General features: G+C 33.6%; 1 protein-coding gene across 5 annotated transcripts in view; it reads left to right on the top strand.

Annotated features, from left to right (window-relative positions):
* The window catches only part of LRBA (LPS responsive beige-like anchor protein), a 755230-nt gene that overhangs the window by 451436 nt on the left and 290371 nt on the right, over window positions 1–13423 (top strand). For 3 of the 5 annotated variants that reach the window (XM_047717619.1, XM_047717618.1, XM_047717617.1), the window contains exons 38-39: window positions 3017–3177; window positions 10860–11006. In XM_047717619.1, the coding sequence (XP_047573575.1) occupies window positions 3017–3177; window positions 10860–11006 (308 nt within the window). The remainder of the gene's footprint in view (window positions 1–3016; window positions 3178–10859; window positions 11007–13423) is intronic. The other 2 variants (XM_047717621.1, XM_047717620.1) reach the window with 1 other exon arrangement.

Raw genomic sequence — 13423 nt, 5'->3', positions numbered from 1 at the left:
TGAATATGGCTTTTTTATCCCCCAAAGAACATGTATTGCTCTGAGCATCAGAAATTGGATGATAACGCTATTTTTTATCCAAATGAGGCTAATAGCTATTCTTTTATGAGTAAGTTCTTGAGGGTTTGTAACCTGTATCACCTGCAGAGCAGTGCTTTATTATGGAGAGACTCTAGAGAAAATGTATTGAAAGTTTTGGGCTCTCTAGAAGATTTTTGTAATATACTCTAGATCTGTGCTCTGAAATAAGTGATTTTTGTTTGTCTTCAGATTATTTGAAATTGTTAACAGGAGTTAAACTCTTTGTATTGAGAAAGATAGTCTGAGATACAGCTTCAGGATATTATAAACATTATGGTGAGCTATAAAGTTTTTTTTTCCCTTTTTTTTGGACTCTAAGTATTTTTTAAAATTTTTGGTACTACATTTATATTTGAAGATGAGATTTATCTTAAAAATTTTTTCATTGTATGAAATTGTATCTCCCTTCCTGATATATTGATATATATATCAATATATATATATTATATATATATATAATATATATATATAAATTTTTTCATTGTATGAAATTGTATCTCCCTTCCTGATATATTGGTGCTTTTCAGCCAAATGTTAGTATCAAAGGGCCCAAAAATAAATATCATAGTTCTGTTTCCTCTTAATTTTCATTATTGCTCTTATACATATTGTCTTTGAGTTATCTGTTAATTTGTGAATGATTTTATAATTCTTCTGTTTTTTCTACACTATGACAAAAAATATTGCACACATCCTTTAATAGCTGTGGATTTGACTTCACCCTCATGCATTATACTAGAACGTATTGTTACCTAATTTTGTAATAATTTTATAATAGCAGCTTAACATCTCTTATAATTTTAATTGTTATCAAGAAAAATGATATCATTTAATTTGACTCAAAATTCAGAAGGATGGATGAATGACAAATTAATAATTCACCACCTTTGCATAAGACTGAAGCATTGAATATTAGAAGGATTGATGGCAGAAGAGGTTAACAAATTTTAGCAGCTTTCATTAGCTTTACATCGTCATATGTTTGTGGTGCTGACTGAAATAGGCTTTGTAGGAGATCTCAGTCTAGGGAACTAATTACTTGTGCCGATTGCCGCCCTGATGAATAGACCCTCATTGTATCATTCCCCTGAAGACGAGGAGCAGTCTGTGATTCACGACTGCATCCTGGCTGATATTTGATAATAATTTTAACAGATAAATGTAGGTAGGCAGAATGATGAAGTGCCTATCCAAGCTCCATGACTATCAAAGCCATACACGTAGCCATCTGTGTATGGTCTTCTCGCCTTTCAGCTAAGGAGAATTTTATTTTATTAATTGAATTCAGACAACTCTTGTCTTTTGCTTCTATGTGTATTCTGTAGGAGCTTCTTACATATTTTAAATGGTATTATAATAGTTTTCATTTAAAATGGACACAGCAAAATAAGAAGAATAAAAGAGCTCTTTAATTTTCCTTTTTGAGGACTGCAATTCTTACACTTTTTTGTATTCCACTTTGGTTACATTACATCTCCTCCGGTTTTGCATGATCAGAATCAACAAAGGAAGTTTTTGATATTCTCATTGTGTCCCCAGCTTTCTCAGAAAAGACCACTGGATTCCTATTATTTTAAAAAATATATATCTTCTTTAACTAATGTACTGTTCGTTGTCTATGCTTTTATTAATGAGATAATTTTTAATCAGTAAAGTACTTCTTTACAAATTATTTTGAATTTTTAAAGGATAGCATCTCCAATACATCAAAATAAGAGTAACTTTTAAGTGGGTATTTTGGGACTATCAGTTGGTCAAGACTAATAGGTCAAAGCTGACAGGTACAATTTTATTAGCTCATGAAATACAAGTGCGATTTTATTTCGTATTAGTCATTCCTTATAGAAGTTTTGATTATGAATTTTTTTATTTAATTAATGAAGCTTAGTGAATAAGTGTATTCTGCAGGGCTTTTTTTTTTAACTGTAACTGAAAAAACTTCATATTAGTGTTTTCCTTACAAAATATTTTTCAGCATGCTAGATTATGATTAGTTAATAGGAGAGAGAGTTGACATTTATATATTGCCATATAAAAGATCCTCATAATTGGGGAAAATATAGTAGAAACCTTTAAAAAATACATTTCCAAAAGTATGCTTTTGATATAGCAATTATTGCAGATCATATAGCATGTAGTTTTTAATTAAATATAAAAACAGACTACATAAAACAGAATTCCAATCTGATTTGCTTGAAAATAGATTGCTGTTTCACTCTATAGGAATGGTTTATTTAAAAACAGTAAATGGAAAAGAAATGCATTTTCTTGTGTTGTTCTAAGCCTCAGGGGCTAAATGTAATGAATATTTTAAGAGATTATTTTAATTAAATTCCTGCACATCTAAACAGAGTAATATTTTATTATCACATACATAACCATGTAACTGAGATATTCATTAAAGTTAACACTTTCTGGACCAAGAATTCATGGTATGATTTACTGACCTTGTGCAAAAAGGCACAAATTAGGAAGAAAAATGAAGGGGGACAGACTTTGATTAATATAGGTAATGCTATACCATATTTATAATAGCCTTTTTCCCTATTCTGGTTTATAAATGCAGCCACAGAGAAAGGTGCCCTGCTGAGGCTGAAATGAGGCTGAAATCAGAGCACATGCCACTAGAGTGTGGGGAAACTGATCACACTGTCAGCAATTCATTTTAAAATGATGTATTTAGTGCTCATTTCACCTTCCAAGAAAAAGGAAAAGGAGTTCCTTAGACTGGAAGGTGATATTGTTATTTTCAAGGACATACCTAAGTTAAAGATTGCAGAAAAAGGGGAGTGTGAGGTGGAGGGAGAATTAGGAGGAAGGGGAAGGGAAAAAAAAAAAAAAGCCAGAGCAAACAAGGAGAGCTTTATGCAGAAATTCAGTGCTACCATGCTGTTTGATAATTGCTAACATATGTGGCTTCTCTGTTTCATTGTAGTCGTCCTCGTGAGTTCTGGCGCCTTGACTACTGGGAAGATGACTTGCGGCGCCGGCGACGATTTGTGCGTAACCCTCTAGGATCGACACATCCTGAAGCAACACTAAAAACAGCCGTGGAACATGGTCAGTGTATAAGCCACTCCTTGCCAATAGCAGCAGGTACAGTACTTGGTAATGAAGAGAATAACTTCATTATTACAAGGCACTGTAAAATGGTCCATGCCACATTTCATACTTATTCACCCCAGAAAGAGAAGTTAAATTTTTTTATAGTTAGTGTAGGGTCCTATTAAATTATGGTGTCAAGTGTATTTGTTTATTATGTTACACATGCAAAACTTACTTAACATAGACCCTTTGTTTCAGAGCAGGAGGATAAAATATTTCTCTTTTTAAGTGACACATTCAGCTTTGAGTAAATTAATCCAGGATGCCTGCCTTAAATCCATGAGTATCAGAAAGACAGCATTTACAAACCAAATAGGTTTCTAGGTTCTTTTGTGTGTATATGGTTTTCCCTCAACTATGGTATTTTAGCATGAGATTATGAAGTGGGAGAGATGGTAATAAATGTCCAAGTGCCTAGATACTTTCTGAGCCTTGATTTGTAGATGGTTGTGATAGATGGCTCCTAGAAAAAGAGAATAGTCATTATTTTCATATGTTACTGTTCTGCATCAACTTGTTATCAGAGCTTAACAAAACATTTTTCCCTTTTTTGATATAATGCGTATCACTATGATTCAGATTAGACAGAAGCCTGATGAGCAAATTGGAGAAAACAGAGAAAGTCCTTTGGATTTAATAATATACTCTCTTTGATCATAGAATTTCACTTAATATTTTATAACTTTTGAAAGCCAATTAAGATACATTGATTAAGGGGGGGGAAGTTCCTCTCAATATTAAATTAATTTTGATTTTATAAAATATAAATTGGTTATTTTTTAATAAGATAAATGGTTTTAATTCTCTTTTTTCAATGTATTGGTTTAACATGCAGCAGTTTATGGTTAAGTGATAGTATGTAGTATACAAAATAAATATAAAATTACATTTCAGTAAGGGTATTAAGGATTTTAAGGATATTAAGAATTTAGATTAAAAGTCTATGATCTTAGGTTTGGCTTTAGTCAGGCAGCTTAACCTCTTGCACTCAGCCTTAAAGAGCCATTTCTGGAAGAAAATGTCCACAATATGTCATGAGATATAACACCAAATGTGACATCAGTCCTTTAAAATAAATGATCATACAGAGAATAGTCAATAACAAAGTGATCTAAAAGCAATAATAGTCTGAGGGCCCTACATCTTCAACTTCAGGAGGTAGGGAAGGAGAAATAAGATGTAGAATTAATTAGGCTACTTTCCCTTTTAGGGTCCATGCGCTTTTTATGTGTTGCCATACATTTCAGAGTTATATTTATTTTCTTCTTTCCTTTTTTTTTGGGGGGGGGAATGCCTGATAACTCACTCTTACACTAAAAAAAATCAGCTTAATTTTGCAGCTTTATACTTTTCAGTCAAACAGACGTTACTATGTACACTTAAAATTTAATAAGTATCTTTCTGTCTTCTTAACTGTCAGTGAACATTGAGTTGTGAAGCCTGAAGTCTATCAGTGACAATAAATGTGTTTTCATGAAAATACTTCCTTTTATACTTGGAGAATGGACTTGTTTTTAAAAATTATACATAGGCAATCTGTTAATCCTTAATTTTGAAAGAAATATCAGTAACTTGAACTTAAAATTTGTGGTATAGATTTAGTACAGCGCTTATTAAAAATCCATCTTTATTAAAAATAGTACATGTAGCCATTTGGGGGAATGGCAGAATTTTTTGTAATGAATACATTTGGATTTTACTGCTATTGAACTTTACCTTTTAAAATAATATTATGTCAACTCTTTTAATGCTAAGAAGCTGGCTAAAAAATATTTATTAGCAATGCTTACTGTCATTTAAGACTTTTTAAAATCCTGTATGGAAGCAGATTTCACTAAAATTACTCTAAATAGTAATTGAAAGGTTAATATAATATTCATTAAATTGAGAGAAGTAAATGAAGCATTATGTATTTCCATCTTATTTGACAATATTGTACATGAATCTTAAAATGATTAATATTTAAAATACTCTGAAAGATTAAAAACAAAAATTTTAATCTGAAATGTGTTTTTTTAAAAAAAATGTGTAGGAGATGCTTCAATGTCTGCCAGTTAAAGAGGCATGTCATATTTAATATAGCATCTTTTGATGAAATAGACAAGTTTTTTGTCATAATTTGTATTTTTTATTTTAAATAATATTACTTTAAAAACTCAGCACATAGATTGTACACTGGTAGTGTTTCATGTCAATCAGATTTATGCTAGTTCATTACATAAGCCAAGAACTCAATATTTAGTGTTTTATTGACATATCTTACAGATGACATTCAGTTTTAATTTTATGTTAATTATGAAATTCTTGTTCTTTAGCCTTAAATTAATAACAATAAGGAAGCTAATGAAAATAAACATTAAAAATCAAGTTAGCGAAACAAAGTGGTTAATGTGATCAAGAAGCACTTGAAATTACAGAATTTAACATGGATAACTACTGTGTTTCAGTGTTGAATTTGAGTATTAAAAATAGATATTACTGAGGATAGTGTGTCAGTTTTATTCTGTTTTAGGAGTTCTTTTATTTATAATTGATGTAACTAAGGAGGCACATTAGTTTAATACAGAATCTTAAAACATCATGAACTATATTACTGTTATCAAAGGGAAACATCTAAATAGAAATGCCGTTAGAGATTAGTTATGTATTTTAGTAGTAAGAGCCATCTTTTTTATAGATTGATTTGATTTGAAGGAAAGCCTCTGGTGTAAAGGTGGCAGAGTAAATACCTGAAGAGTGATGTTCTCTGTTCGGGCGATCAATACTAGCCCCATGACTCTACTTCTGGCTACCTTCTAGTTAAAAACAAATTTTTTAATTCTGACAATTTAATTGCCCTTCCCAAGTTCACATTAACTTGCTTGAGGAAAAGGGCCTTAGGTAATTTTTCAAAGAGAGACCCTCCAAAGTGGTTATTTATAAAAGTCATTTTGTAATGGGAGATTTCTTTAACTTCGCAGAAACTGAGTCGTATTTTTAAATTAAAATTAATACTTCCTCTTATTATCAAATATTCTTTATGGAAATTAGCAGCAGCAAGCAGAGGTGGGTATTTGATTCTTGAGGGCATTTTCTTGCATTTTATGGTTTAAATTTTATTAGAAATTAGTTGCAATGATTTGTAACATTCTCCTGATGTACAGGGCCCAGTTTGTCAGTTATTTATTATCAGAACATTTTAGATCTGGAAAGAACCAAAGGCTAAAGTTTATTATAACTTTATTCTTTATAAATAAGGAAACTGAGGAAACAAAAGCCACATAATTCTTGGTACACATAGGACTAAAGCCCAGGTTAACTGACAACTAATCAGATTTTCTTATTGTAGTTCTATACTGTCTTCTAAAATTCATTGTTAAATATAATGGGAACTTTACATTTAAATTAAAGCCACATAAAAAATATTTTAAATGGTGGAAAGATTGGTTTTAATTCAAATAATAAAACAGTTTAGCAGTAGAATCCTATTGAATTCAAGACATTTTCATTTTGTTGAGAATGTGCATGCTAATGGTAATATATGAGGAGAATTTAACATAGGTTAAGAAGTCTCTTATAATTGTATGGAATGATACAAGTAACTCATCTGGTTTTCTTGGGATGACAGATCATATAAAGATCCTAAATCATGCCATTCTCTCATAACTTCAGTAATGCCAGATACTGAGATGAACTGGGCTCGTTCTCTTAATCTCCTAATCATCTTTTGTAGTTTCACTAATACTTCTAGAGTAAATTGTCTTGACTTGGAACTGTTTGGAAATTGCATAAAGTTTGGGACAGTAGTTGTATATAAGATATTCTTTAAGTGTCTTGTTCAGAATAAGCAGTTATGGTTATAGGTATTTCACATCACATTAAGTGGATACCCATATTCATTTTATTTACATTTGAGGTCATTTTGTTATTCCAGTAGTAATTTTTTAAGTGCTTAATTCTTAATGTATAAACTTCTTTTACTATAATATGGACTATTGTTGATTCCATTTCACTGGTACAGTGGACTTTTAAAAGGGAGTTTATGTGTCATAGGTAGAACCATTTTCTGTGTTCTTTTTGTGTTTTAATTTTAGTTAGCTTGTGTTGCATAGATAAATCAACTCGTGCCTAGAGCTAGCTCTAAAGAACTTGAACTTTACATTTTGAGGACCAGCTTTACTCTGAGCCCTCTCACTGCTCTTAGCTTCAGTGAATCAAGTCTTGTTTCAAAGAAAGCTTTTTTGACAGATTTCTGCAGTTTTATGTAACATTTGTAGTTTAGTTATCAAGTTAGGGTAAATATTAAACCAGAATAGAATGTAAGACCATATGAAGGCAATTTGTTAATAGTGTTATCAAAAATTTAAATAGTTATCATGTTTGGTAATAATTTTATCATCCAGCAAAGATCTGAATCAAGCTTTGAAATCGATTCAGAAGTGTTTTCTGACTTCATCCAGTTAAACTTTTATACTAGTGTAGAATATACTCACAAAAAAATTCAAAACAGTTGATACTTGTTTTAATGATTGATTGAGTAGAAGGCGAACAGAAGTTAAAAATATACTTTCCCCAGCACATATAAACATGATAATTATCTTTTATTTTATGCTTGGGATAGTTTTGTTCTAATTTTGAAACAAAAAAAGTTCTTTAGCAGAGAGCTATTAGACCACTGAGAATTGAACACCAGCGCATGTGGTGTGTGTTAGAGTACTGTTGGTAATTTTACTGCTGCTAACTTAAAATCCTCAAGGGGGAGTTAATTACAGGAAAACCATTCTAAATATCAGTAAGCTGCATATTTTCCATGACAAGAGGTTTTTCAGTTGAGGTTGAACTATTCCAGAATCTGAGCTTGTAAAAATAAGTAAATAAATAAATTAAAGTGGGTATATGCATACAGTAGACTTACAGTACTTCAGAAATTTTTCATAAAATTTTATTTAATTCAAAAGTTAGTTGTGTTTTAATATGTGTCGGCATGATGAGAATTAATTAAAAATTTTTAAAGTTCCTGTTGGATTGGATAACAAATTACACTTTGTGGTCATTTAAAATGAATGAATTTATTTATTGAGCTATTTTAAACCACTGTATATTGCTACTTGGCTGCTCTCATTTTTTGCAAATTTTGCTGATTAGAGGGTTTTTTTCCCTTTCTCTCTCCACCCCCTTACCCCCCGCCCTATGTAAGCTTGGTGTAGTGTGCTTTAGGACATGTATGGTAATAATCAGAGATAATAATGAGCAAGGTATTGAATTTGTTTTTTTCTGATGTTTGTCATATCATATGCTCATCAAATTTATGTTTGGAAATGAGTATTTTTGTATTCTTAACTTGTTATTATAATTTTGACTTAACCTTTTTTAAATGCACTGTGAAAAACAATTATTGAACTAATCCATAAATTATATATATGTATTGATATTTGTGTAGTGATTAAGATACCAGTACCATAATGCTTGGATTTCAATCCTGACTCTACTTATTGCTAGAGTCAGGGAGCTGTGTTGCCTTGGGCAAGTTATGTAACCTCTCTGAGCCTGTTTACCTGACAGGGAGAAATTAGCAGAGGAGAATTAAATAAGTGAAGTCTTTTGAACACTCCCCAGCACATGGTAAATGTTATTTAATATTAGCATTATTATTATTTCTGCTTTGAAGAAGGAAATGTACATCTAGAAAAAGAGAATATAACATTGATTTTGTACTAAAATCTGATTGGCATTTGTTAATTTATTATGATTTGCTTTATAAGAAGGTATAGAAGGTGGTGGTTTCTCTTGTATTGCTCAGTGACCAATTTATTTTTAACACTGATAGTAAATAGGAAAAAGATCTTGTTTGGGCTGAGGCCAGTGTTTATCATCGAGTAAGAAAATATAAATACTTGAAATATAGACAATGATATAACAACTTAGTGTTATTTTCCTAAAAATTAGGGTTTGGGGGGTATATTTCTTTGTGGCTTAAAAAATAAAGGCATTTTAATTAGATACGTTAAATTTTTTCGAAATATTTATTGAGACCTTCATATGGGTGCAGCATACTATGCTCATTATTTGTGGGTATGAAGGAAAATAAAATTTGATATACCCATAGAGGGTATTCCAAGCTAAATACAGAGAGCTTTATCCCATGACTGCTTATTTACTATAAAGCCACTATTTGCTTTTAAAGTAGTGCCATTGGTATTTTACATAAATGATATTCATTGTGAACTCACAGTGAATAAGATAAAAATAAACTTTTACCTTTATTATTATCCATAATCATACCTGTTAAAATCAAAGAAGCTTTGATTTGTGAAAACATTTAGTAGCATACATGTAGTGTAAGTATTTTGAAAAAATCATATAGATAAATATTAGTCCTGTTACTGCAAACATTATCCTTTCTGGCTTTGGGGCCCTAATGCCTAAGCAGAAACTGCAGTGGAGCAAAAAAGCCTCGCTAGCCATCTAATTTCCATATCAATAGCTCCTGCCTGGGTGGATCAGGTGCTTTGCCTCCTGGATTTCCCTAGCTAGCAGAGATTCTCAACTTTCCCTTACATGACACTACGAATTTTTAAAAATCACAACCCAAAACTTAGTACCTGCTTTTATGTATTTCTGAAGGAGAAAGCTGCTCAAAGCAGTGGAAGTTACCCTGGGGAGGGATATGGGGTTTTGAAGTCAGAATTTTGAGTTTCAGTGTTTTCTCCTTTCAGCTACACCTCTGTTCCTCTTTCTGGTTCAGTTGTTGGCTGTAGCTGCTCCACGGAACTGCTTCATTCCCTAGATTTAGTGTACCCTTTTCCTCTTTCCTCTCCTTTCTGGCTGTCTTGTCACAGTGGCTGAGTCTGGTGCTGCTGCTCTCCGCAGGCTGCTCCCGTTCAGGGCCTGTAAGACTCTTTGCCCAGATTCCTCTCCTTCTGGGCTTTCTGTTATGTTTGCCCCTGGGGTGTCTTAGCCTTTTAGTTTAAACACACGGAGGAGGTAGTGTTTGAGCCTCCACTTAGTTTCCATAGTGTCTTACTCCTGGATATTTATAAAAGGACTGAACTGGGGGTCTGGGTGGGGTGAAATGTGGGCAACGGCAATATGAAGGTAAGAGGGAAGACTGGAGTAAAGAAGAGGGTGCAGCTTCTGAGAGCTGCTGTAGCTTTCTTGATGTCAGCTTTGGCTTCAGGATTGCACTTACATCCTCATTGACTGTGAGTCTCTCTTAGTTCTGACCCTTCTTACCTCTGGATTCTCCTTCACAACCACTCCCTCACCATTACATAATGTTTTGGCAGTATAATCATTATTTGCAGAAATGATCAGCCCTTCTTATTTTTCAGTATCAAGTAGGTATTGTTTCCAAAACTGGGTTCTGATTTTTTTCTGCTAATTTCCCCAAAATGTGCTGCCTTTGATCCCTCTCTTGCCCTAACTGTAAGTAAATAAATGGTTCGGTGAGCTGTGCAAGGGTCAGATTTAATGGGATTAGGGTGCTTGTTCAAGGTAACATTAGACTAGGCTTGGAGAATCACGTTTGTCAGAAAGAACATGTGTACCATCCCAGTCACTTCCCCACCGTGGATGACTCTCTGTAAAAATGACTGACCATCTTTGGCCCCCTATCCTTACCACACTTCCCTGCCCTTCTGCCAAAGTACTCTTCCCCAGAGCTGATGGACAGCTTTGTTTCCTTTTCATTTCAGCTGCAGATGAAGATATCCTTGCTAAAGGAAAACAGTCCATCAAGAGTCAGGCTTTAGGAAATCAGAACTCAGAAAACGAGATCCTCCTGGAAGGCGACGACGATACTCTGTCATCCGTGGATGAGAAAGATTTAGAGAATCTCGCTGGTAAATTCAGTGGTTGTGCGGATATTTCGGCTAGCTCCGGGCCAATAAGCACCTAATTACTTACTTTTTCATCTGTGACCGCTAGGACTACCAAGTTTACACCCACAATTACTTTAAACAAAGATTGTTTTTGTTCTTCCAAACATTTTCTCCCTAATCTTCAACACGGTTTCCCCTTTATTTTTCCATTCTTTTCAGTTTCTTTACCCTTCTCATCTTTTTCATTTATGAATAATTTTCACTGTAAAAGAAAAAAGTTTAAAAGCAGCAACAAGAAAATTCCTTCACCCATGGGAGTTACCTAATCTCTATAAAATGAGAGCTATAAGTAAAATTTTGCCAATTGTTTTTTGTAAATAAAGCTTGGAGGCAGATGAGCTATTTGCTTTGATATACAGGTCTTAGTGAACATGCTGCATATATATTTAACTCTCTCAAAAAATCCATTCCAGGAATGCTATGGCTTTTCACAGGATCCACATATTTTACCTGGTGTAGGAATTTTGATTTGCACTCTGCAGATTTTCAGTTTTACTTCCCTTATGGGAAAAATCCTGTTGTTTAGCCTGAAATTTTAGTCATTCATTAAATGGCTTTCTTTTCTTTAATGCCTATGGCTCTCTCCCTCCAGGAGGAAAGTCAGAAAGATTCTACAGTCTCCATAGGTGAAAATTATGCAGCCTTCTTTTTTGATAATTTTAATTTAAGAGAAAAGACATCAAGAATTTCTCATTTAGTGATATGTCTGCACCCTGTGCTACCATGCAGTAAATCATAATGAAAAGTAAAAATAGATGATGGTGTCTTCTCGGATGACCATAAACCTCTCTAGAAAGTAAAATAAAATTAATTGGAGCACGCTGTTAAGGGATTTGGGCGGGGCATAGAGAGTAGGTGGACACTGGTATTCTCTATCCTTTTCCTTCACATCTATTTACCCATTTCCTCCTCCTTTATTTTGCTTCTATTCTTGCTACTAGTCATACATTCATACAGTAATAGAGGTGAAAGGGGAGTTTAATTATATAATCTTGACAATGGCAATAGGATTAAGAAGTAATCCACACTAATAAAGTGGTGTGGGTTAGAAATGAAGTGGAAATTGTCAGGGGTCTTCTGTAGGACCTAGGCTGCCCTAGCTCCTGCAGCTGTCTGCTTACCCTGTAATTGAATGTCTGAGAGTGATTGAAAAAATGTTATTTCTTCTCAGGATTACATGCTAATGTACAGAGGGCAAAGGAGACAGCAAAAGAACACATAGCTGCTTATTTCATCCATTTATAGGGATGAGCTTTGGGAAATCATGGCTGTTCTGCAGCTATCTGCTGCCCATCTGCAAACACAATGTATTTGTACATTGGGAATAGAGGGCAAAACCTGCTCTGATCTCCGCAGAGCATCCCTTCTATTGTCCTACTGGCACACATTAAGATTGATGTGAGATTAAGGGCCAGCACCTTCTAACAATCAATGGAAATGTCGATTCATCTGAATTTTGAAACATTTATTCACCCATTGATTACCTGAATAGGTGTTCCATGTTTATAGGCACTATATTAATTCAGAACTATAAGTGCCAATCTTCTGTTGCTGTTTTCTTCACCTACAGGATTTATACAATGAGGAGTTGACGGGATTTCAAATTCTTACTCTTTCACTCTCTACCTAAATATATATATGTGTGTAATATAATTATTACTTTTTGTCCTTTATTTTAGGTTTAGCTCTAATATACTTTATGCTCGTCTATCTGTAGTGAATCTATTGTTTTCAGTAGCAGGCTGATTTGTCTCTTTGATAAGCCCTGTGGAGATTTGATTATTCCAATAAAAATTCATTCACTTGGAAACCCACCCTCCAGCTGTTTACTCCCAGAGTCCCTGAACTACACTAATATTAGATTTGGAAGCATTGAACAATATTTAGCAGTGGAAAGGCAGGCTTAGAAAAGAAGTATTTTTACCAATTTTTCATGGGGTAAAGTTGTTATGGAAGAGGTTTTGTGTCAACCTGGCACAAAATCTATCAGAGAATATGGTGTAACGTTTCTCACTTCACTAATAAGCTAGTGATCTTTGTCGTAATCATACTTCAGCCAAACTAAGCTAACCTCTGGCCTTGGAAGCCCATTGAGCCTTCCTTGCTCCTGGTTGTTGTTCCGTGTTGTTGCATAGCCTGAGGCTTGTTTTCTGAATGCAGTGTGGAAGGACTCATTCAGGCAGAGCCACCTTCTTACCAGGAGGTTAGACCAAAGCTTTGCAGACTCCCTGTGAAATAAATGCATCCTAGTTTACTGTTATCATTAACTGCCTACTATAAATTTCTTAGTATAAGAATCCCAGTAACTTTGCATTTTCAGAGGCAGCTTTGGGGTAGACAGAATTTGTAAGTGTAGACAATTTGGCAGACATTTTGGT

Source organism: Lutra lutra, chromosome 2 (genome assembly GCF_902655055.1).
Source record: "Lutra lutra chromosome 2, mLutLut1.2, whole genome shotgun sequence".
Lineage (NCBI taxonomy): Eukaryota > Metazoa > Chordata > Mammalia > Carnivora > Mustelidae > Lutra > Lutra lutra.
The sequence above is the reverse complement of the archived record's forward strand: the minus strand, read 5'-3'. Positions and strand labels throughout refer to the sequence as shown.